A 26,339-nucleotide genomic window follows, 5' to 3' on the forward strand; every position below is an offset into this window, starting at 1 on the left:
AAGCTTGGTCATTTCAAAAATTAAACAAAAGCATTTTTACATTGCAATTACATTCTTCTCTAAAGGTTATATATTAGAAAATAGTACCACATATTTAAAGGCTTGAGCATTTGAAAATACAGCTTGATTCAATTATTTAATGGTGTCTAGTTTCCTATACAACCTGTTCCTGCTAAGACACTCTGAGGTGAACAGCCAAGGACAGTATCAATTCAGTTTGCTAAACTACACATACATGTTGGTGTGCAACCTTTATCTGTCACTTCGGGTTTGGTTTCTGCCCCTTCTTCCTTTCTTAAAGAAAGCAAGGTAAAAAAGGGGAAATTGCCAAGTCAAACAAAAAATCCACACATGGAAGCAAGATGGATATGTGGAAATAAGAGCTGAATTTGGATATGAATACTCCCAAATTCTTTGTGATTTCTGAAGCCAAGTTCTCCTCATCATCAGATAGTACAGCTGCAGCAGACCAAAGGGAACAGCAGATTACAGAAACCTCTGTTGCTTGGGTGTGTTTGGATCTCATTAAGCATACTAAGTGTGTGATACATCTTTGTTAATGAGCAAACCACTCGCTTAATCTTTATGAGGGTGGAAGTTTAAAGTAACTAGGAATACTCAACACCTTTAAAAATATCCAGGTATCATTGCTGCATACTGGAATAAAGAATATTCCTGCCATCATCAGAAAGAAATAGCATTCCCTGGCTTCCAAGTTGCTGAATTTTTCTAGTGAGTGTGAAAGGTGCTCTGATCTTCAGTCTTCAGTGCAATGGCATGTTATAAAGTCCCATATAAGTAGCATCCCCATACAACTTAAAATTGCCTTTGATAACTAAGGTGCTTTTGAAAAATTGGTAATTTTAGCCACCATATGTATAAAAAGGAACACAGTCTCTTTCATCACAGGATTTAACAGACAACTTTCCATTTGAAATAGTGCAGAAACTAGTCTCCATAATATTAATGTGATGCACTTCAAAAATAACATATGCTAATCCTCTTAAACTGCAAGTTGAGAATACAAACTGCATGCAGTTAGTTGTGGGGGATATAGTCTGTCAGTGCCACAGGCTTAAGTCATAGTCTTAGAATGACATTTAAAAGATCTATATATATATATATATATGTGTGTGTATATATATTTTTGTACTGCATATGTCATCTGAGAATTTAACATAGGAGGTGATGAGGATCGACTTGCTGTCAGGCTAACAAGCCAACCAAACACATACACTAAACAAGTATTTTTGTAAATCTGAAATAAATGTAGAGCTATGTAGTCCTGTGAGCAGGCCAGATGATTTGAAATGCCTTGTTTTTTTCCCTACCACTCCACTCTTACAATGAAACTATACCTCATGGTGTTTGTAGGAGACAAAACTTTCCAGAATGTTTCAGCACTTTCAAGACCTGTGTACTGGGTTTTTGGATAGAGAGTTAAAGGTTCTTTATGTCTAAAATTTCCTTTGCATTCACACCTACTGTCACATAGGAAATGTGGTGTGAGGTATATAAGTAGACAAAAACTCTACCAATTAGAGCCATTTTGGTGGAACTGTAGGCAAGAGATGTTTGCATTACAGCTCCACAGCCTGGTGATAACTGGAGATTATAATTTCCAAAGATTTTTAACCTTTGCAGCAAATTCCTTTGAACCACGGTACTGGGTCTGGGGTAGGGGTGGACTGAGCAAGTGGCTGTGTGGGTGCCTGGTTGCTGGCTGGAGTCAATCTACCACAATTACCATTACTTGAATCCTGTCTGGAAAAGGGATTTCCACAGAAATGGGTATTTTTTTCAGCATTGCAGAAGTGAGGATTATGTTTAAATATATGACTGTGACATTTTGAATAACGCTTTAACATGCTCACAAAACTGTACTTGGCAAAAATGCTAAACCTCTCCAAAACATTGCAAATATAATGCAAGGAAGCGAAAACCTTAGGTTTGGAAATCAGAGGAAGATTTCACATGTAAAAATAACATTTATTTTTTTTTTACACTGCATAAGTATGTTTCATATTCTACAAAATATGGTACATCATTCATGCTGTAAATACAATATATGCAAATGAACAAAAGAAGCATATATGTTAGCACCTTGAATCAATTACACTGCTATATTGTGGCACTGATCCTTAAAACCAGAACAGTAAAAAATGATGCTGTTTCTCTAGCAGTACCAGAATGACTGTATACGATGTAGACACTTCTAGGTACATTTCTGTCCTCAGAGTCTATGTGAGTGTGCTTTGTCTAGCTTGTTCTATGGGAAGAGCGAGAAAGCACAGTGGCACAAAGAACACAAAGGATGTTAACTGCGTATCTTTTTGAACAACCTTGTCAGGGAAAGAGAGGGTTCATATCTGTTCTCTCTTATTTTCTCACTATCCTGGGGTGAAGGCAGCAACCCAGTGATTTACAGATTTGTCCATTCAAAAATCACATGGTAACTGTTGTAGAGGTTTTCCTCCATGGTTTTATGGCTACAACAACACAGCAGCATACAGTGCTGGACAGAGATATCTGCAAGTGCTCTTAACATGCCAGGTTCAGCAGCAGCAGCAGAGTAGCCTCGCCTCTGCACAGCATTCAAGTAGACTGGGAATGTTTAATTTTATGCCTAATCTTTACCATTACCGAGTTTTTTGTACAGGCTTTAAAATTAAGAATCAAAAGATGCCACTTGTGAAACAGGAACTGATATAGGAATTTATCACCCAGCTACTCCCTGAGATTTTAGAGTTTATTTTGGCGCCGTGCCAAATCTTTAACTGAGATGCTTATAAAAAGGTATGCTTCAATGTGACCTAGAAGTCCTGCCTTTTTGATAAAACCATTATTTTACCTCCTGAAGAAAACTCCACTTTTACACAGAAAATGTAAATAACTGTTTTGTCCACTGCCATTCCCTAAGTAATAATGTAAACCCAGTAAACATGTTTTAGTTAAATCTTCAGTCTGGAATGGGCTAGGTTCTCAAAGCGGGGGGTTGTGTGTGTTAAATTTAAAACCTAACAGTTTCCCCCTCTTTCAGTGCCCCATCTCTTGTAAGCAATGCTTTACTGTTTTGCATTCATAGCAAGGTGGGTTTATTTTTTTCATAAAAAGTCACCTTATAAGCCATTTATGTCTTCAGCAATTTTTCCCAATAAACGTTTTATTTCTTTGTAGTATTTGTGAACCAGCTATATTTATTAATCTTCATAAATGCCACGACTTAATTACTTTTACTCCCTTCATCAGCTGGTAAGTCAGGTCTTTATTTTGAAGTTAAAGTGCTCCCTCTGCTGCTCATTTTTTGAGATGCAGTTTTTACATCTCAAATAATTTCAGTTAAAGCTGAAAATATTACAACTCATTTGGAAAACAACCTAAGAATTCAAACCATATATCCTCCTTCTACACAGAAAAATGTATGTTAGAAATGTATAAATTAATATAACAAATTAAAACATATTAAGTGATTATTCTGCCATCACTTACAAGGACAATTGTACTCCTAGCATCCTTAAATTTCGTTGCACATGATTTATAGCTTTAAAAATAAAGCACATAGTTACCTGCCTCCACTGCTTACAGCCTCTCCTCCTCTCTGATACGTTACTGAAATAGTTAAAGATAAAAAAAGGAAATAATTTAAAAGTCATTAAAAAATCCTTAGATAGCAGTATTAAAGTTGGCTTTGATTAATTTTAGCTAAGACAATAAATGTGCATTGTTTATACATTAATACTGAACCTCATTCTGCAAGCTACTCCTTCAAATGCAAGTTTATACATAATACTTATGTTGCTCAGTAACTGCTAGTCTTAGCTCCAACAAAGTTTTATATTTCAGTTCTGTTCTGAAAAACACACACACACATGTATTGCTTAAGAAAGCAGGAAGCCGTACATCAGGTTGAACTTATCCTTAACACAACTCTGCTGACTTCAGTGGAGTTACTCTGTGGAAGAATTTAGGTCATATATTTATTTCATGAATGGCTAGATGTTAAATCTTTGCTCTACCATATTATTTTGGTAAGATTAAAGAGGTATCATGATTTTATAACAGACCTGACTTCCAATGTAAACAATAGCTCATTATAGCTGAACCTACTGCTTTGAAAACACATGCTCTTTCTGAATGTTACTGCACTACACTCATGGAACAAACACACTAAAAGTCCACAGAAGCTTCACATTTTATAGCATTTTACAATTTTATTTATTAATTATACTTTTTAATCTAAAAATTTAAATCTATAAATCTTGCTAAAAAACATCTGGCAGAAAGAATACTTCCTAAACTAGAAGGAACAGTTTTTCTAGCATTTCAGAAGCATTACACATTAACAAAGTGCGTGTCCACATACATTTATTTGTTGGCATGGATTGCATAACCTTCAGAGGAAGCATCATGGTTGAAAAGCTAGTTTTCAGTATGCAAGCATCCAAGAAGAAACAGTGCTATAAATTCTGCTAGTTTGCATTGTGTTTGGCAAAGGGTTAAGGAGATTGCCTCCCTGCAAATGCTGATGCATTCTACATTTTCCAACTAGGAATATGTTGAAAAAAAAGCAGCCAAATTCTGCTCTTTAGAAGAACTCCAAACTGGGAGTCTGCAAGAGAGAGATAAATGCTGGCAGTGATTACAATAACAGGATTAAAACGTAGGATGCATTGCTACAGGTAAGTCTTTTACTATAGGTAAGGCTAAAGAAGAGCGTCTGGTTCCATTTAAATGGAACTAATGACTGGAATCCTGGGTTGAAAAAGTTTGTTGTTTTTTTTTTTTTCCTTTAAATGTTTTACATACTCTGTGTTTTTTGCAATTTCTTCTATAAAAATCTCAGTGCTATTTATTTTGCAGCTCTGACCTATCTTATGGAGCCCTGATATTTTCTTTTAATGTTAAGAATCCAACTGAGAAAATATGTTATCTAACCTACCAACCTCTGCAGAATTTCAGTAGTGGGCTACAGTTTTGATTGCAATAGGAGTCCTCTGTTAAGCCAATTAAAGTAACAGCAAAATACTAATAGTTTGAATTTGTCTCCACCCTGGATCTCAAAGGACTTCAGAAACATTAAGGGCCACTTTGACTCATGCTGAACAGTAGTAAGCCACTCCACTGAATATAATAGGATGACTTCTGAAACAAGATATTAATCAATGTGATTAAAAGCACATGGATAAGAATCTAACCCATTATGATTAGGTCTTTGTGGATGAATGTGGACAGACATGAGATTGATTCATTTGTGGTCCAACTTGGAAGGATGTAACTCAGCTGCTGCCCAGAGACCAAATTAATACAGTCCCGATTTTGAGCTAATATGCCCTGCAGAGTGTGCAGAGGAGTGGGTAGGTAGTTTTTACACTGCCTGGATATACACGTCCTGCAAATCTCATAGACCTCTTGTGAAAGTAAGGGATTTAGGACAAAGGAGGAAGAAAACAACCTGTCCACTCAGGCTGTAGCTAAAAGAAACGCATGCACTATACTGGTGGGTACTGAATGTGCTGAATTGTATCTACTGTAGAGGAAGAGCCGCTGAGCTGCCAGACTGTGGGACCAACTGAAGGTCAGCTCTATGGAACAGAAAGGCTCTCATGGAGTTTGGTGGGTTATGGCTCAGGTTATGTCATATTTTGTACATTTCTAAGCAAAAAGAAGTAAAAGATGATTGTAAACACACCCTGATTTTGAAATTCACCTCTGTTTATGTAGAACAGGATGGCTATTTTAAAATTTCATAGCACAAATACAGTTTAAGGCAGCAAGCAAAGAAATCTAACTACTATAACATTCAATTTCTGTATGTTCCAAAGCAGGTAACTCCTAAATCACTGCATCAATGCAGATTCAGAGGAAAGAAAAGAAGAAAATGTTTCAACAACTATAATCCCACTGAATCCTTTTCAAGTCAGCATCTGGGCTCTGCTAAGTCATTCCTCCTCCATCAGAAGCACCTTTTGCATCGTTAGATGCAGAAGGCCACACTACTCCATTGTAACCAAGAGAGTCCAGACTGTACAAACTGATGGGATCATCCTACAAAAATGACATGCTTGCATCAAATGGAACGCTACAAAATGATACACGCAAACAGAAGAAAGTGTTGGCTACTCAGCAAATATACACTATTTAGAGAACAAAATAATGATACCTGTCATTAGTTAAATTGTTTTAAGTAAACCTTCAGAACAGCTGGGCTGGTTATGACAGAAAAAGAGAAACAGTACCACAAACACATGCTAAAGTAACAAAGAAGGGAGGAAAAGTGCAAATATATATATATATACCTGTTGGTGTGAAGGTAAAAGACGGGACTGAAAAATCAAAACAAAATACAAACTGGTTATTAAGCTGAAGAGAGAAAGGGAAACATACCACATTAGTATAAATCTAGCAGACAGCTGAACATAAAACAAATGTATATAACTAACACCGTAGTTCAGTCACATTAATATAGAAATAAAATTAAATTCAGAAAGAAGCTTGTCTCTGCAGGTACTATTATGAAAAAAAAAAAGTGCTTCATATTCTATTGTGTTCCTGAGGGGACTGGGCTGTGGTTTAGCCTTTCAAATAGCCCTCAGTTTGGTGTTTTAGATTTTTCTGAAAATCCTTGCACAAACAAAATCCCCACACTGTTAATCATTTTAGAATGCAGAATGATAAATTCCTTAACAAAGCCTTATCAAAATCCTATTGAATCTTATCTGCAGTTCACTAAGTAAATGCTCATTATGCTGAACTAACAGGCACACTTAAGTATTCAGTAAGGAAATAATAATAATATAAAGGAACAAAGAGAACTGCTCTTTTACTATCTGAATCAAGAATGGCACCAACTCTCACTATAATAAAGGCACTAAAATCTACTGCAGCAATTAATTTTTGTTTTCATAGACAAGACTGTTAAAGTGAGTTATTATGTTTCTTTCTTAAATAATCACAAAAAGAGGTAAAGATCTCCCTAGATGTAACACCTTTCTACCTTTCAACCCTTGACTTTAAGAGGGAGAGGTTAACAACAGAACAATGACATTGCTTGACAATCTTCACTCTCACAGCTACTATAAATCCTCTTTGGATCAATAGGGTCTTCTAATCCAAATAGAGAGCATCTGCTCTTCCTACTAGCACATGCTCCCCCTCCCGTTGACAAAACAGCATAGTTTTTCTATCACTGATGGGCAGAAAAAGGCTAACATTCCCCTTTTCGATCTAATGACAGCAAAGAGAAATGTAGGAGAAACAATAAAATATTCACTAGAAGTAGCCTTGGGAAAGAATTTGATCGGCAAACCTGGCACAGAAATAAAAGTTTCTGGCTAAGAAAACAATTGTTTAATCTAATTTTTACAGTAACTCTGATGTTTGAGAGGAGTTCAGAGTATCTTCATGTTATAATTTAGGATATGCTGTAGCTTTTCCTCTGCTTTTACCAAGCCAATTTATTTCCAGTGATATGACACCAAGCATAAAAAGAAAAACCTCTGAGCATTTGCTCATTTTAGAGTTCATTTGTAGCATAGCTCTTTATCTTGGGAATTCCATTGTATTTTCTTTGAGCTAGGCCTTTTCACACACTCAGGCTTAATTTAGCTACATTCAAAAATACAGAACCACAGTAACAAGCTTTCATTAAAATAGAAGGTGCATTTAAAGCAGAGCTATTCAAAAGAGAATAAAGTGTCTCAAAATTAATTTGCAATCACAAGGACATGAAAAAAAACACCTTAAACTACTGTCTCATTACTCTTCTGTGAGCTAAGTACTAAACCTAGTTTAGTTTCTTAAGGAACTGAGGAACAAATGAACAGAGGTTCAACTAAATGAAATCTTTATCACTACCACACGAAAGAACAACTTAATTCTCAGAGCTTCTATTAATAGACTCTTCTGAGTGTGTAAGAGTGCTAGTATAATATGTATGTGTGGGAGCAGTGAAGTATTTTAACAGATGTCAGGCCTGAAGCTAAAGGAAAAAAAAAAAAAAAAAGCAGCAAGACTGAAGAAAGTTTGGGCTTGCAGTGATGACTTGATGCACTGCAGAGTGGCAAACTACTCTGCAATTTATATTTCACTAAAGATGTCTTTTTTATCTTACTTCTCTGTATATTTTCATTAAAATCCTCACCAAATTACACAAAAGATATTTTTACAGATATTGAAAAACACAGCTGTTTTGAACAATAGCTAATGTCACTAAAGTAACCATTTTAAAGGACAAATTGTATGCCTTTTGCTTAATCATAGGTACTGCTGAAAGCATAGTGATGTTAGTTTGATAGAACTGTAGAAAGGCAGTATGGCAGCATGCTATTAGTAAAACAAAACAGCGCAGGCCAATGCAGCAGTATGTCGGGTCTGTCTTATCTAAGAAATCCCAGCAGAACAAAATCAAAGGTGAAATTCATGCCCAATTTCTGTGGTTACAACTCCGCTACAACCACTGTGACTGAAGTCTACTGTGAGCTTTGGTACTTTAATAGCATGAAGGACACCTAAACTCTGCAACACTCCAGCACTATTTCCGTGTTTCCCCTCAGTTGCTATTTTTAGCACTGCTTCTTTTTCATAGCAATACACTGTTTAAAAACATTTCAGATTTGCCTTCTTGCCCACCACATTCACTCCTGAAGTGACTAAGGAATGTAATCTTATGACACCTTTCATACATTAAGATGTGTACACCTTTTAAGCCTAGAGCTATCTTTTGATTGCTAAATATCAAACATTCCACCTCTATTCCTTCAAAAGCAGGATCTCCCATTTTCTGATTAATTCCAGAATTTACAGTTCTCACTCTATGAGTGCCTATGAGGTACTGCTTTGAGATGTGATGAACTGTAGTTTATTGAACTGAGCTTTAACTTCAGGGCTTAATCAAAAGATTACTGAATCAGAAGAAATCAAGTTTTTATTCCAGAAGACCTTCTAGGTAGAGATTCTAGTTTTGTCACAAAATATACTTTAAAGCGCTGCTTGCCCACTGACAATCTGATCTAAAAGGTATCAATAACATGAAAACAAAGAGTGCTTTAAGTTAGTCCCACTGCTGCCATTCTAACTGAATGCAGATGCAAGATGTGATAGCCCCAGAATTTAGTCTCAACAAAGGGTCTCACAACAGCATTTATGAAAGAGTCTTGGAAAGTATTATTGACTGTTGTGCTTTTGCAAACAGCCACTTCACCACATCCCCCTGGAATACAAGGAAATTCAAGTACACGCACCAAAAGCATTACTGTAATGTACGCCACTGTTAGTATCTTAGCAGCAAGCAAAGGACCAAACAAGACGGACAATGAACTACCATCCACCTGTCTCCTTTTCAGATGGTGCAGTGTCAGGAAGCAAGGGCAGCTCCCAGTCTTCAATCCACCTTTACATTTGTCGTTTGTAGGAGTATCTTTATGAAAAGCTAGTCTAGGTATTTTGCTAAAGGCTTATGCTTTAAAGCCAGATTTAACACATTATGTAAATATCGCTGCTTTCTGCATTGGCTCCTGATCCACACTTCCCCAAAAGTACTGAAGTAATCTGAGATAATTCTTGCATCGAGTCTTAGAAGAAAAAGAGACTGATGCTAAATAGCCAGTAAACAGACATTCAGCAGCCACTGGACGGAAATATATAATACGGCACCTTTTCTGATACCAGCATAAGTACTAGTGAGTCCATTTCGCTTCTTCCTGTGGCGATACAACCAGATGCTGAAGACCATAAGGATAATCCAACAGGCTGCACCAATTCCAGCAATAAAGGCAGGCTGCTTTACTACATCAGAAATCTGCTGGGCCAAACTGACTTGATCTTCTGAAGATACAGGGTTTCCATGAGAATCTGAAAAAAAGACACCCAAAATAGCCAATTAATTTGAATGAGCAACTGTAAAAGGCAGCACAAAAAGAACTGACATAACCATAGTCCAGTTATTCAAGGTAAAACCCTTAAGACTGCTCTTCTTTTTACAGGTCTAGATAGAAATGGTTTGTTTTTCATACAAGAAAGGTACGCCCAACTTCACTGACTTTCGTTTAAGAAACTTGCTAAAATCAGGCCACTAGACAACAAAGTTAAGCTCATAAATTTCAAACTTGGAGACTGCTGTTATTTTTATTTTAGCAAAGCAACACCAGCTTCAGAAAAATATTCAGAAAGTCAGCAAAGAACAGAGCAAGTAAACGAAAGCTCAAGTGTGAAACATGCATAGTCCCTTCTTCAAGCTCTGCGAATGAGTAGAAGTCAGCTCACCAAACATCTACTCTCATAACTGAAAAATCACAGAATTATAAATTCAAAGCACATTCACATGAGGTTGGTACTGCAGGATAGATTTTAATTTAGCAGTTCCTGACAGATGACTTCAATCTTGTATTACACAGTCTAATGTACTCTTTGCAGTCTCTCACTTTGACCTCAATAAAAAAAACCCTGAATATTTAAAAAGATGTAAAGAAGTAAAAGTACAAACTAACCAATCCTGCCCTCTTAATGTGGATAAAAAGGCTAAAGGATAACTAAAAAATGAGTTATGAATTGTTAAAAACAGTCAAGCAGTATCATCATAACTGCACAAGCAGCTCTTTTCAAAACCAGTTTATCCTTAAATAGCCCACATCAAAATAAAGTACATGTATTTTTCACATACTTCTAATTTCTTTTTAATAGAGAAAGCACCTCTAAGAATCAGTCTTTTCTGTTCTTTCTGCACTGAACTTTTGCAAGAACTTTCTAGGAACAGAAGTAAGAATATTCAGCTAGGGACCAATGCTTTCTACCTGCAATGAAGCAACTCAAAGACAAAATACTGCCTTCCTGATTTTTTACTGCTATAGTGAGCGCTTACTGGGAATTTCATTACTGCCCAGGAAAATACGGTAAGAATCCAAAACCTTTACTCAGAGATGATATTGCTTTACACATTCCACAGCTTGGTCTTCTTCAAATTACCCATTTGTACTCTTGTGTAAATCCAACAGCTAGTTGCTTTTCACTATCAGTAGTGACATCAGATTCAGAATAAGGGACTAGTGTTTTAACGAGAAAGATGCTGTTATTAGTTTTATTAATACAATCTGTGTAAGAAATGAAGACCTATTTACTTAAAAAACAAAACCTTTCCCCTACAAACTAAGCAGTGAATAGATTATTTTTATTTTTATATGACATCTCACATTACTCCCATAATAAGTGCAAATAAAAGACAAGAAACAGCAACACAAACAGGAGATAGAATCACACCAAATCATGCAAACAACAAACCTCCTCTGGAAAGGGGATACCTTTTTGAATGGTAAATGGTTAAATTAATAACAGCTTCTTCCAGTGAAGAATTCCAGATTTCAGTTTTTGCAACACCAAGGTCAAATACCTATTTTGCCAAGGAATCACTGCTGCCTTTGACTTTTACCTTAATGGAAATTTTATTCCGTATTTCAGGTCTCTTTATCTTCTACGGTTCTAAGTGCACTGCCTAATCTGAAAGTTCACCAGGCAGACTCATTCTTTTCTTACTAATACACCCTTTGTGTCTGCTGGGTTTATAGATTTCATGCCTATTTGTGCAAGGTTAAGATGGGTTGCTTCAGATTTTATGGAGACAGCCAAGTGAAGTTCCACACAAGTGGCCAGATGGGCTTAAATGTATAAAGTATACTGTGACCAATGAATTAAATCTGTCACACTCTATCTCATCTTTTGTCTCTTTGCAGCTGAGGCCATATTAAGATATGAAAACTTGCACCATCAGTCTCTCTTCAAAATGAGGAAGCCTGCTATTTCTCTAAACAGCTACACTACCTTGTATATCTTAATGGAATAAAACAAAAGATTTCTGGAAAACCTATATATATATATTTAAAGCAACAAATTCAGAGGGAAAGAATACTCACAAACTCAAAAGCCAAATAAGACTGTTTGTTAAACATGTCAACAATTCAGCCATACAGAAAGACAGTACTTTTATATACACAAACATTTTGCATTGCTCAGTCAAAATATGTCTGAAGATTACAAAATACTGAAGTATCTCTTTGAACATTTATTGTTGTAATTTTTAATTAAGACTCATTTCCTGGTATTATTTTGCTAGCCATTGCAAGCATAAGAACAGCATAATAATATCTTTGCTTTTAAGAAACTAGGCTTATGACACATTGCACATGGGTGGACTGTTAGAACCATTACATTAAATTAGCTGGTATATATTTACACACATGCTGAAGAGAAAAAAGTGTATGTGTTCATGTACAGTCATATAAAGAGGATCATAGAAAAGAAGATGGAACGGCTTTCAAGAGACCATATTTGACCCATGTTCTTCTCCTCTTACAATTCAAAAATAGAAAGTAAGCTAAATATAAAGCAAAGGGAATGAAATCTGAATTTCCAGGAACGTTATCTTAGAAGCCTTTCTTTGAGAAGGGCGTCTTCCCCCTCTGTAACAGTCCTGTGAGATCCTGAGTGATCAGTTGGGAAAAAAGCTCTTGAACTAAAAAAAGTACTTTTCCTTCATCCCAGGAAATTTCTGGAAGCTTTGACTGAGATGTAACTGGTTCATAATCAACATTCCTGTTCCTGCTTGCACTTCTCGGGGAGACGTGCCAAAATAATAAGTGAACATAAACATTCTACGGCAAAGTGCATCTTACTGCCAGAGCAGCAGCCGCAGCACTTTATGTACTTGAAAATGCCTCAGAGTTGTTGGAGCAGGCTGATCCCACAACTCCCTGAAACCAGCATATTATCACAGTGACTCACCCCTTCTTCTTCTATCCCAAGATAAGAGCTTTCTTTTTCATTACAGATAATGTTGCTATGGCTATTGCTCACAAGCTACCCGATTTGACTGTCTTGAAGCTCCAAGTTTCAAACTTCAATGAAAACTAGAATTCACACTGAGAAGAACTGCGACCTCTAACTCTCTAATGCCAATTATTCATATAAATAGTAATACATTAAAAACTAACATTTAAGTTGTTAAATGTTAAATGTTAATATACAATTAAGATTGGAATGCCAAAGATTTAAATAAGACAGGAAATTCCAGGTTCACAGGTGTGCAAGCAACCTTAACTTTGCCCTGTACATGTACAACCTATGGAATGGTACTTTTCTATATGTCTGTCTCATTTAGTATACAAAATGTAGAAACAGCAAGTAGGAAGATCTGTTTTGTTAACATCACTAATTCTGGTAATTCAAAAAATGCAAAACACCTGAAATACGCAACATAGTATCTGAGCGTTTCCTCAAGTATACACACATGATGCGATATGAAATCTATTTGGTAAAATATCACCAGGTTAAGAATATGCTATTTTATCCTCTTTCTAGTTATCTAAGCTTCCAAAACTGGAAAAATATCAGTTTTGCACTTCAATCTTAGAACATGCAGTTTGAGGAGACAGCCCCAAACTGGTTTGGAAAGGTTTGCTGTGAGGGAAGGAAAAAGATTACTTTTTCGAGTCGTCTGCAGGCTACAAGACAAAAATATCCACAAAAAACCCCTTACAACTATCATGGTGGAAGTACTTGAAGGGCTGTCAGAATAATACACCTGAAGGCATGCCAGTTATTCACAAATCGCATCTCCTAAATAAAGCACTTAGAATAATAAGGAATCAGTGAGACTTTCTTGTGCCTTGTGCACTTGAGACATCCACTGGTTCAATAATGCACTTAATATTTATAATAACTGTGCAGACGTCTCTTAATAAATAACTGCATAGCATATATTCATACAAATTACGTGTTTAAGGATAACACTACCTGCAGTTGTGGGACTTCACAGAGCTGGTACCCTGAACAAAACAGGTTGCCATATGTTCCAATTTCACTTCTGATTTGTCAACAAGCAAAGGTAACACTGCCAAGCTATCACAGGTGGTATACCATAACTGCACAAAAAGTTAGGCTAGAGATCAGCAAAAAAAAAAAAAAATTTGTTGTGATAATTCTCACCTTTCTGCACAGAGCGTTTTGTAACCAATGTCCTGAAGTTACACATTGTGCAAAGAAAAAAAGTTGTATCAAGATTTTTTTTTTTTTCTCCACAGCACAGTATTAAGCACAATATAGTGAGCTGTGGCTAGCTCTCATGAAATACAATTTTTCTTCCTTAACACCAAAACTCTTTCAGTCTTTCTTTGTGTAAAATATCAACTTTTCTTTAAAAACAAACAAAAAATGGCTTTCCAAGCCCTTGGAAACCCACAGAAAGCTTTAAAGGGTCATTCAAAAGTCAAGAGGACAATTTAGCAGCCCCAAGGGAAGTGTTTTAAGACAACACATGATTTTTCAGTTGATCTCATGATTTTAAACACTAAAAGGTGATTTTTGAATACAAGCAAGTATATTATTGGCTTGTCCCTGGTGGCAGGGGAAGTGTGGGGTACCGCAGCTCAGTGAGCTGCTTCATGTCAGATGAGACATGGAAAATGAAAGAGCTTTGAGCTTACAATTTGTACCTGTCTTTGTAACAGGTTAAGTGCGTGCACAAGGTCAGTTATCACAACTCAGCTGATGCATGGGATGGCAATTGCACACCTCAGCTCTCAGAGAATCCAATGTCTCCTGCCCTCCCGTTTTGTTCTGGAAGGCAGCCTCTGGCAGGTGAAGCTTCCTCCTGTCACACACCCAGCTGAAACTCTGCCCAGACACTTCTCACAGTCACAAACCCGGGAGAACCCAGAACAGCATGCAGACTCAAACATGAGGTTGCTGTGCAAAAGAACAGGCTACACTGGGGAAAAAAAAGGCTTATTTGGATGCTCTACAGCCAGCCACAATCTAGTCTCACATTTTTGTAAGAAAAACACATTATAAGGAATTGTTTGATTTTAATGAAAGTGGTTTTTGTGTTGTTTTTTTTTTTTAAAAGAAAATACCTAAATCACATAGTATATCTTGTTTCCACATAGGGAATTTAGTTTAAAAACATAAGGATTATACTAATTAAGATATCAGGAAAAGATCTCCTGAAGGAATAGTTAGGATCAGTGACAGAAATGTAGGAACTTGAAGTTGTCAGTGGCAAACACACAGTTCCTAGAGCACACAGTTCCAGGGAGTAAGGACTCTTTCAAATCTTCTAAAAGTAGCATACTTAGTCCTCTTCCCTCCCCCTTCCTGGCCTCCCTTCGCTCTGTAACCATGTAATTTATTGCTGGTGAAAAGTGCCAATTGATGACATCAACAAATTAATTTTCTTTCTTCAGAAAAGCTACCAGTAAACTCCAGTGTCTGCTCCACCCCGACATTGGGAACACATCCAAGAACTAAGAAAGCAATTCCTTGCGGGGGCTGAAGGAGAACTTGTATCACAGGGCAGAGATAGATAAACTGCAGCCATTCTTCTGCCTTGATGATTTTAGGCTGATCTGTGCTACTAAAGTGTACTCCTCTTAAATTTAAGTACTATTTTCAGCAACCTCCTGCAGTTGCCGAAAGGACTGCAGCACTGTGTAGGTATTTCTTTGTGCTGCTTCTAGTGGCATGGATCCCCACAAGACTCCTTTTTCCAGGTCTTTGCCACCTAACAACCAATTCATGGGATTTTTACTACAGTACATGTAGATTTGGCCATGCTACTTAATTAGAAGCAGTCCAGACTATGAAAGCAAACCCCAAACAGAAGGAAATATATGGATTCTACCAGACTTGCTCATTTGAACAGCCTCTAGGTGTGTGATTGCTTCATGCTTTCTAACATCGTGTCTGTCAGTAAATGTCAGGAACCCATAAGCAGGCAAAAATCTTACTCTGACAGTCTCCTTTGTTTCTTTTCCCACTTATCAAAACCCCAAAGTGATTAAGTTCCATTATAAAAGTCACTTTGATTTAGCATGTACTTATCATCAGAGAAAAGGAAAAAAAAGTGGTTACGAAGTCTTCAGCTTTGAACGTCGATGTTACCCCATTATTTTATGCTCATAAGACTCACTCATTTAAAATTTTCAAAATCTAAGCCATATAGAACAAACTTGGCTGACTGGAAAGCTGGTTGTAGAAAGCTGTGAATGGATGCTGGCTATAGAAAGGAACAATCCAACAAATTACTATGGGGTTTTGCACATATTAATTGGAATATCATATGAGCTATGTTTAATTTTGTCGTAAAATCTGTATTGGGAATCATATGCTTGTAAGTTAGTTAAAGATGACCTTCATTTTAATAGACAAGAAAATGTATATTTAATTTTCCAGAGAATATATTAGTCATTCAGTCTTGTTTTCACATGCAGTAATTACAGATTTTTAAATATTAAAAGTGAAATAACAAGGAAGATCTACTAATGATTCAGAGACAGACGGGGCATAAAGTCCAAAGCAACATGCTGAGTTTACTTTCACAATTATATACTGTAATGATAAGTTATTTTGATGCAGGCACACTGTTAAAGCAGCATATGACTATACCTAAAGCTACTTTAAATAGTCTTCACCTAACCAACAGCAAAGATGCATTTCTCTCAGATACCAGCAGGAGCAATGTCCTTGATCTCCATTTATGACAGAAAGATGTTTAGTATAAATGAATGTAGGAGGCCAAGTTTATTGTAAATCATCTGTGTACCTCTTTTTCCTGTACTCAGGTTATTCACTAGCTTTCACACACAGTTGATATTTACTGTGCCTAATTTTAGCTTGGTCTTGGTTTTTTGCTTCAAAAAGAAAGGTAAAATCTGATCAAGACAAATTACACCCCTGAAGTGAGCCAATACTTAGTGATTCCTACTCCCCTACATGTTTTATTACACCAGTTTAAGTGTGAACATTCACTATGAAAAATCAATAAGCAAAAAGCACTGCAGAATTGGGAGATTAAAAAAATCTGTGTTGTTGTAATCCCATTTTTGGAATGCAGTTCTAAGGCAAGTTTAAAATGAGAAATGCCAAATCCAGCTATTCCAGAGATCAAGTAACACTATCTATTTCACTTGTCTTGCAAGTACTTCTGGTGCCATAAAAGACAAAAGCAAACAAACAAAAATCACTGAAACCAATAGGTAGGATTACCAGCAGGTTTACCTAATTGGATAAACTGGGGATCGCTTTTCACTCCAGGTCCTGCCCCGGTACTTGCTGCCACTTCCACGCTGTATCGAATACCAGGAACTAGGGAGGGGATGACTACAGAAAAGGTGGAACCATCTACCGTCTTGTTTATATGGTATCGACTTTCATTGCCAAGACACCAAACCTGCAGGGAAGTAAGTGTATGTATAAATGTTCAAAATTCAACAATGAAGGAAAAGTAGAAGGAAGGATGACACATTCTTTTTGCTGCATGAAGAAATTTAGAATGCCTCTAACATCTGCAGTCATGGATTGCTGTCCTAGGCACTGTATATATACTATATACTGAAAAGATATTTCTTGTTCCAAAGAGCAGCTCTAACTACTAAAATTATTTGATGGGTTTATTGTAATTCATTTACAGTTCAACCAGTGACGTCAGTGCTAATAAAACTAAAATCATCAGTTAACACTGAACAAATAAGGGAAGTCCAGAGGCCAAGAATCATTCACATAAAAACCAAAGTAAGAGCATTCATTTAAATGAATTTGCAATTCTCTTGTTCAGGAATCATTTGTCAAGTAAGACTTTCTTCACTCCAGTGCAGGGGCAAGTCTTTCATCACATGATGTCAAAAGAGAACCGATGTCACGCTGGAATCCAACTGTTATCTTTTTTTGAGAAAATGGCAGGAAGAGGAAAAGATTGAGTAATATGCCATCTTCTATTGACAGGCAACAGAATACCAGATATCATTTTTTGGTTGAGATCAAGACACAGGTCTAATGACTTCAATTCACTACTTGTTAAATTACATCAGTGATATTAAACGATTGTGAAAAACAATATGGTAAGACATATTTATCTCTTTAGGCCTGCACCATTGATGTAGCACATGCTTTTAAGAATATGGTTGAACTCTCAACTGCTATTAAAGGTGAAGTAGCAGCTAATCTAGATCTGCTAAAAAATTGATGATGCTGTATTGATTTCCTTTTTATTCCCTTTCCACAAATGTATTGCTCTACAATTAATATTTAACCAGAAAGTTAAATTAGTTAGAATCAGTACTTTATCTGTAAAGAAGCAAACTTTCCTAAGAACAGCAGCATTTTTGAACCTGTGCTGACTGTACACAGGAGGGAAGATCTTGCTTTTGACATATGGAGCTCCTAAAAGATTTAGTATCCAGATAGCTGCTCTTAATCCCTCATGCAATTCTGCTGCTGTGGATTGTCAGGTGAGTGAGCTAGAGTTTCACGTACAGAACTGCTAGGGCCCTTTCTGTAGAACCCTTTCCACCTGGACACTGGAAATTTTATTTCACTTTCAGGACACGGTAATGCCCTTTTTCCTTCTCTGGATGCCAAGGATTGAAACAAGGCTAGTGGGCTGTGAGGATCTGAAATATATTTTAAGCTCCTTTGAAACAGAATCCCAATGCAGCATATGCATAACTGCTGCTGTAGAGTAGGTCAGAGCACAGAAAGAGAGTCTTCTTTTTATATTCTGATATTAAGTAGAGACTGTTTCAGTCAGCAATAGTGGTGTCATTATGAGTAATATTGCTCCTAAATTCTAACAGATGGTCCAGTAAAATGCTCTTATGTAAATAAGAAATGCATAAAGTGAGGAACAACTGATTTAAATCTACATTTTTACTTATGTCTTTCACAGAAATTGTTACTGCTACCTTTTAAAATAGCGTATGTGTAAACAATAAAAACAATTTATTATGTACTTGTAACTATGCACTACTAATTCATAAAAATGTTTTGTTCTCAGATGCATGGAGAAATTAATAAAACATTAGGTTAAACATCAGGTTGTCCAGTACTTGTCATACTCTGACTGTACCTAAATAGGCAAGTGAAAACAAACTTTTAGAATGTTATGAAGGAAGGAGGAATTCATATTATATATACATGTAAGTGAAGAGAGAATTAGTGTAACGAGAGTTTCTAACTTCATGCTAGGGAAGGAATGAATGACTCTTGCTGTGATTTGAATTTTTGGCTTTTTTATGTGTGCTCCTGACAGTTCTTCAATTAAGATGGTATCCTCCTTCCTATTTATTTTATCCTTTAATTACAGTAAGTACACTTGTGCCTTAGATCTTAGTCTCTAAGAAAACAAAGAACTCCCCCACATATGTGTAACTTTTTTTTTTTCTGGGAGAAGACATAGGAAATAGAAAAACAAAGAGGAAAGAAAAAAGAAAATTTTACAAGACTTCTATTTGTTTTTTTCTTGTTCTTAGTTCTTAATCTGAAATCACTGGTTCTGCATTTATGTAGTTTTTAGACAGAAAAAAATAATTACATATAGCAACTTAAGTAGCAATTACATATAAATTAATTGTGTCTGTTTTCTGTCCATGGTTAAAAGCGCAAAATAAAATAATGGAATCAACACAAAAAATGCAGATTTGAATCATGCCAGTGTGCCACACAAGCACTACAAGATGCTTGTTCCTACTGATAGCCTATTACCTCTCAGTGCTAGGAGGTATGTTAGGTATTATATGCACTCAGAACTGTGAATTTCCTGACTTTTATTGTTTTGTCCTTACAACCTTAACATTCCTCTGATGCAGTTTCTTGATGGAAATAATTCCACCTGTTCAGTTCAAGGTCTGTCTTTAAATAAAGTAGCTTTGCATTTCTTTTTTTCCCCAGTTACATTATATATCTGAAACTAAGCCATAAACTTATTTTTTTTACAAGTTGACCAGGTTCTGAAAGGCGTCGTATTACTCTGATCATGAAGCTCAGCTACCTCTTACCTTTCCCATTTCTATTGAGGAAAAGAAAGAAAAACAGAATGAGTTTTGATGGCTAGGAATGTATGGCTATAGCACAATGTATTAACCTAAAAAATAGGCAAGACATTCTCATTTAAAAATTTTTCTCAATAATGGGCATTTACAGGAGACTAAACCCAAAGATCCTGCCTCTCTGTGGATACAAAACTTACTTGATAGCCACAACTAGATATTTAAAACATCTGTAGCTTGCTTAGGAAAAATAAGCTTCATTTACTTTGCTATGTACATTTTTGCAAAACAATTTGAATTGAAAATAAATATAGTGCACGTTGCTAAACAAACAAATAATAAATATTTTATAATATACTTACAATCTGTTAAAAATGGAATGGCATAATGAGAACTCTGTGTGAAGTAAAAGAAAAATTTCTATACACTAAATACATTTATTATCATGCAAGCACATTCTCTACTTAAAAGTTTCCATTTGTTTTAACTACCCAGTTAAGCATAATTTACTCAGACCTTAACACTGTTAATTATTATCCCTGAGCTTTTCAACTCATTAAGCCTCTTCATATTTACTACCTCAGCCAATGTCTTTGAGTCACAGAATGGTTCTCAAACAGGTATGGTTCCCTCTCTACTTGTGTGTGCATTTCTCAAGTTATAATGAAGGCAAGAAGGTAGTTGTTTTAATTAAGAGTGTTGACCCTGCTTTGATTTATGGAGGCTGTTTTAGTTGCCTTCTACCATCTAGACAAAACTACTAAATACAGCATTTGAGTTCAAGCGGTTTTTTCTCTCGTTTGCTCTGACTAACCAGTAGATGGAGGCAACCATCCACGAACAACCTAACCTGTCACTCCCCGGCCCACAGCCCCTCTGCCAGGGGCTCAAGGCATGCCAGCAGTACCTTATACTCCTGAACCCTCCCGTTCTGGTTGTCCTCGGGGGGCGGCTGCCAGGTGACCACAATTGCAGTCCCGTTCCCATCGTTCTTAGTTACTGAAACACTCTGAGGTGGAGCACTAGGAGCTGTTTGATTGGAAAGAAGGATTCAACAGTTAAGTTTGTCACATGCAGAAGGGAGTCTTCCTCTTAGGAAGATGGTTTCTGGACTATACAAATGCATTCTTTTATGCCCATCCTTCATTGCGGGCACTTCTTGCCCACAAGATAAAATGATACAGAAGGCAAGTGATGTGAACCTGCAACCAACCTCCTGAGTTCTGCTGCAGTATCACTGTAAAGAACAGGAAAAAGGTCACACTTGTCACCAGACTCTCCAAACTCAGACACCCATTACCTGAATGTCACAGTCCCGACCACTGAATTTCTCACTGGACTCAAATCCTCTCACCCAGGATCAGCAGTTTTGAAAAATAAAGTCTATAAATTGACCCCAATAGAATGCTAAATCTCATTTCCTGCAGTGCATAAATAATAATGACCAATACAAAACTTATTCAAATCAGGACAGAATGTGTTAATATTAACACATTTATAATAATAATAACGATAATAATTTATTTTTTTCATTTTAAATAGTCTTTCTAAAAACTGGATGTTAGCTGATGCTTCAGATGGATGCAGTTAGGCACACCTCTTGAACCACTTGCAGCAATAAACCAGAGCTACACAGCATTTATACTGGGGAGCAAAGAGAGAAGGGGAAAGGTTGCACAACCCAACAGAGGCACTGAAATCCCTACTTAGAGGCACTGGCCATCTTGCATATTCATTATGTCTGAGCAGCAACAAAAGGAAGAATTTCATGAACCTTCTCTTTTTAGTGCATGTATGAGATGGAAATACATAATTTAGTCCACTCTATCTGTTGTCCCCCTTCATCTTTTCATTTTGTCTTACTGATTGATCCAGATATAAAAGCCTTCTAAAAATGTGCTTTCCATTCCCTCAGCTATAGCACTTTGATGATTTCTGTGGTGTCTGCTATCTACTCAAGATGGTGATTAGCAAGTGCTTGAATCTGATAGAAGTCACTTGTGACCAGACCATGAACTCAGCGGGGAGGAGTACATACTGCAGTGAAGATAAAAAGCGCATTTCCCATTGTGTGTTGCAGGGGATTTTTGCACATCCCTCTCTTTCTGTCTCTCGCATGTGGTTCTGAATATTTACTTCTGTGTCACCAAACAATCCACATAATGATCAGTCCAACACAGCCTCCTCTGCTGCAGATTGCTGTTCTCAAACAGCACACACTTCAAACAAAATCAAATAATGAACATATCAGAGGAAAGCAGGCCAGACTACTACTTCAAAAAGGAAAGATGAAGACAGTCTGACTCCTACTTGCCTTCTTCCAGGGTCTTTGCAAATTTCACTTCACTATCTGCTCCCTGGAACTCATTAAAAAAAGGGCGGGCCTTGATTTCATAGTTTACACCTTTCTTCAGCTCGGGAATGATAACGCTGTTTTTGGTTGGAGTCCTCACTTCAAAGATTAACCACTCTGACTCTCCATAGGATGCTGGTGTAGGCCTGTACAGAATCTTATATCCTTGAATATACTGGGATTGCTGGTCCACCTGGCAAGACAGCAGAAAACACAACACATCCTTTAAAAAATATGAATCAGGAATGATGTCTGTGACATTATATTCAGTCCTTGGACTATCCATTTATTTTATTGCAAGTAAATGACACTCCCAAAGCAGATGAAAGCTGCTCCTTGCATTACAGCAAATTACAGGCCTGATTCACAACTGCATTAATCTGTGTGATGCTGGTAGAAGTGCACTGGTTTCTGTGGATTTATGAAGGCATTAAAGGGGGATAACGGAGTTGTATAATATGCTCCAGCTCCATGAAATGAACAGCCTTTGCATCTGTGGAGTGATGGAGCTCAGCACAGGCCAGACTTCTGCCTGGCAGGGCAGGGGGTACACAGGGCAAGGCAAGGGCAGGGGATACACAGCTCCACAACTCCGGGTGATGAATATGGAGATCAAAGGGAGAGCCCGCCAACCCTCCCGAGGTGTGGATGCCTCCCAAAATCCATGAAATGAGCACCACTTCCTGACTGCTTCCTTCTGGAGAAAGTGCAGCCAGCTGGCACTATCTCCATCGCTGTGATTAGGCTGGGCTCTGTCAGAGGGCAGATCTGCCCAAGCACTTCCTCCATATCCAACCACTCCATGGGAGGCTCCTCTGCGGGAGGGGAAGGGTTGTCTTGAGAGGGCTCTAAAGAGGCTCATAACTCAGCATGGTAACACAGATGAGTCTTGGAAAAGCAGATCAAAATGATGCTCAATGGTCCTTTTTGGACTGAGGTCATTTTATATCATATGTTTGGAGAAAGAGATCTTAATGTAAACCAGGGTGGGACTAAATGTGTTTGGCTATAGCTAAAACAGAAATCCTTTAGAAATGATCTCTCGTAGAGCTTTCATTATCTTTTAAGTTTCAATTTCTGATGAATAAATAAGTCCAACAGCAACTACAAAAAAAATTTAAGAAGTGCATCAGATTTTCCCCATTTTCAAAAATCTCATGCAGGGATATAATAAAACTGTTTCCTTGTAATTTTACTCCAAAAAGCAACAGGTTTAATTTTTAATAATCACATAAAGAATGCGTGTGTTAGCTGAAACTGACGTAATGCTTATTTTTGAAATTGCAGAAAAGTCAGAGGCCACCCAAGAGACTGACAAAAACTGTCTGTCGGAAAAAGTTCTTCTGTATGTAAAGGTCAAACAAAATCATGATAGCAACCTCAAAGATGTTTTAGCATTATTAGTTAAAACAGGAGATTGCCTGCTGCAGGGGGCCATACTGCAGGTGACAGTGTAATTGCTGTGCAACACAGCAGATACCATTTGTACTCTTACAGCACCGAGGAGCCCTGGTTGTGGACCAGGACTCTACTGGACTAGGGCTCTTCTACAAAGTCAAAATGCCTTTTGTTCCTGTACAAAATGTTCTGCCATGGCATGGCAGGGGCTACACCCTGTGTTATCCTACACTGTTTCTGCCAATATATTGACAAATTCAGATGCAAGTCCTAAAAAGACCTCAAAGCTCATTCCCTTTGGATTTATTCCTGCACGTGGTATAATTATCCTTCATTTTTTCTTCATTCTGCATTCTATTTTAAAACTGCTCTTATTTGAATTACATTTTCTTATCTCATTGCTTGGTACTTTCAGTTTCCCTTGTTGTTCTTTCTCTTCATTTTTACCTCTCGATTGCCAAATGTGCCCAACAGTAAGTCATTTCTAATCCTTTCTCTCACTGAGGCCTCAGTCTTGTAAGCCTACTCGAATCTTTTCCATGTATGTTCCCATTCCCCTTGCTTCAGCACTCCTATATTTCCTCATTCTCTCATTTCCCCTGCTATTAATATATTCTCCACATGGCCAACTTCCTGCTTCATCCTACCAGAGCAAAATCAGCACGTCTGAAAACTGCCCTTTTTGTCTCTTCTCCTGTATTGAACATACTCATAGCACTGTGGGAAAGGATAGGTTCAGATGAGGCTCTATGGGTTTGGGTGTGCTTCTCAGTATGTATTGAGGATGGAGGCAACACTTTCAAACAGAATTATGTAGTATTTCTCTTCACTGGCAACTGTCATACAGAGAAGTGCTCATGTTATCTCATTAGGGGACTGATACGCTTCCTACCAAAAACAGCGAAAAAGCTTCAAATGATAATACTTAAGAAGGCTTTGATCAGCCCTTTAGCTTCCAGAGGAGGACTCTGAAACTCTCACCATATTGTAAGCAGCACTTTCTATGGCGATATAAAATGGTGAAAATCGGAGAAAATTTAATGAAGTAGGGAAGAAAAGCCCAAGTAGCACTCATTCCAAAGGAAAACATTTGCTAGCACAACTACACAGCCTCTTAAAGCTTGACTCCAGTGAAATAGTACAATTCAACAGTATATATAACCACCTCCATGATACAGATTTATACTTACAGTCCAATGGACTTCAATTGATGAGGAAGAAAGGATAGTAGGGTTGTGCAGATGTAGTACCACATCACCTAGTTCTCTCTGGACCTGCTTGTGATCAACACCTTGACTTGTTGGTGGAACATCTGTAATAATTTAAGATTCCATTCAATATATATGATTGTTAAGTATATGTAAATACAAATTAATACATCATAAAGTATATGATGCTATCACAAAAAAAAGTTTTTCCTAAGTACTTCTCAATTACGTAAGAAAAAACGACATGAAGTATTTTCCTGAGCAAATCACCAACGCTTAGCTAGTACCGAATCAATGCACTGCACTTTAACAGGGAGAAATAGGAGGGAAATGTTGCATAAAAAGAAAAACCATGCTCAGCATGTCTTTGATAAGTGACTACAGCAGCATCTCTTTATTCCTTCCTGCTGGGAGGAGAAAACATTCTATTACCCATTGCAAATTCCAAGAGATCAGGAAACCTATGAAGAAAGGCAAAAGTTGAAGCTGTATCTTTAGATAAATACTTGAGCAATTTTACTGTTTTTAATTAGAAAATAAATGTAACAACTGAAGAAAAAAAAAATAGTCATGTGGCTCTAGCTTCTTTGATGGCAAGTGACTTCTGTAAACAGGAGACAGAGCACAGCTGAGTGCTGTCTGGCTCTACTGACATTTGGTCTGTCTTACAGCTAAAAGAATTGTTCATACGCATGAAGGGACAAATTCCTCTCAAATGTGCAATGGTACAATGGAAACACATATTTTCTGCATGCAGAGCCCTTGAAAAGCCTATTTAATGGAAATGGAATGACTGTCAAACACGCATAAAATCTATAGGGCAATCACTAAAAAGGTGTCTAAAATATACATGTACTATGGACAGCAGAATAACGTAGTTTTTGTATTGATTTCATATCTCTCTCTGATCACTTCATTTTTTAACAAATACCACGCTAACTATGGCTAAAATTCACAGACTGGGAAATTCATAAAAAGTACTTTTATTTACTTATGTTTAAATTAATCTAATTCAAGATACAAATAATACATAACATAAACTTTGCTCCAGTTTACTACTTCCCTGCCTGACCTCCTCTAGTGACAAAGCAAGATCAGAAAAATCTTCAAGGGTTTTGTTCTCTATAGACCTTGGAAATTTCGATACCTGTCTGCTTACAAGTGCCAAAGAGAGAATACATAGAAATTACATCTATATTTACATACAACTACAGCTACTGTAATTAGTAGAATTGTAGACTACTTTGAAAGCTGAGGTTTGTACAGTGCAGTTGATGCTGATACCAAAGACACATTAAATATAAGTGCAACACCTGTAAAGCAGGTTTGTAGCACGGCGGTCATATTCTCACTTTAGCACCTTTTGGTCTTGTCTAAATAATAATAAAACCATTGTAAAACTGCATTAGGACAAGACATGAGGACAAGTTTCTTTCCAGAAATACAGTTCCCATTTGGGAATACAGAGCCTATGTCGCTTTGAACTTTTATCATGCAGTTTCCTCAACATATTTACAAGAAGATGGGATTTCTTCAAAGTTAAAGAAGCAAACAGGTAAGCGTGCAGTCAGTGAG

The 26,339-nt window shown here is 37.0% G+C and overlaps 1 protein-coding gene across 5 annotated transcripts in view; it reads right to left on the reverse strand.

The window, feature by feature from the left end:
• ROBO1 (roundabout guidance receptor 1) overlaps nucleotides 1-26,339 on the reverse strand; it is a 643,819-nt gene that overhangs the window by 25,615 nt on the left and 591,865 nt on the right. For 4 of the 5 annotated variants that reach the window (XM_026851549.1, XM_026851531.1, XM_026851556.1 and 1 more), the window contains 7 exons: nucleotides 24,747-24,868; nucleotides 22,120-22,351; nucleotides 20,713-20,834; nucleotides 17,041-17,212; nucleotides 9,652-9,849; nucleotides 6,297-6,323; nucleotides 3,567-3,609 (listed from right to left, as the gene is read on the reverse strand). In XM_026851549.1, coding sequence (XP_026707350.1) covers nucleotides 3,567-3,609; nucleotides 6,297-6,323; nucleotides 9,652-9,849; nucleotides 17,041-17,212; nucleotides 20,713-20,834; nucleotides 22,120-22,351; nucleotides 24,747-24,868 — 916 coding nt within the window. The remainder of the gene's footprint in view (nucleotides 1-3,566; nucleotides 3,610-6,296; nucleotides 6,324-9,651; nucleotides 9,850-17,040; nucleotides 17,213-20,712; nucleotides 20,835-22,119; nucleotides 22,352-24,746; nucleotides 24,869-26,339) is intronic. The other variant, XM_026851540.1, reaches the window with a different exon arrangement.

This window comes from Athene cunicularia (assembly GCF_003259725.1).
Source record: "Athene cunicularia isolate RWA chromosome 1 unlocalized genomic scaffold, athCun1 chr1_part1, whole genome shotgun sequence".
Taxonomy (NCBI): domain Eukaryota; kingdom Metazoa; phylum Chordata; class Aves; order Strigiformes; family Strigidae; genus Athene; species Athene cunicularia.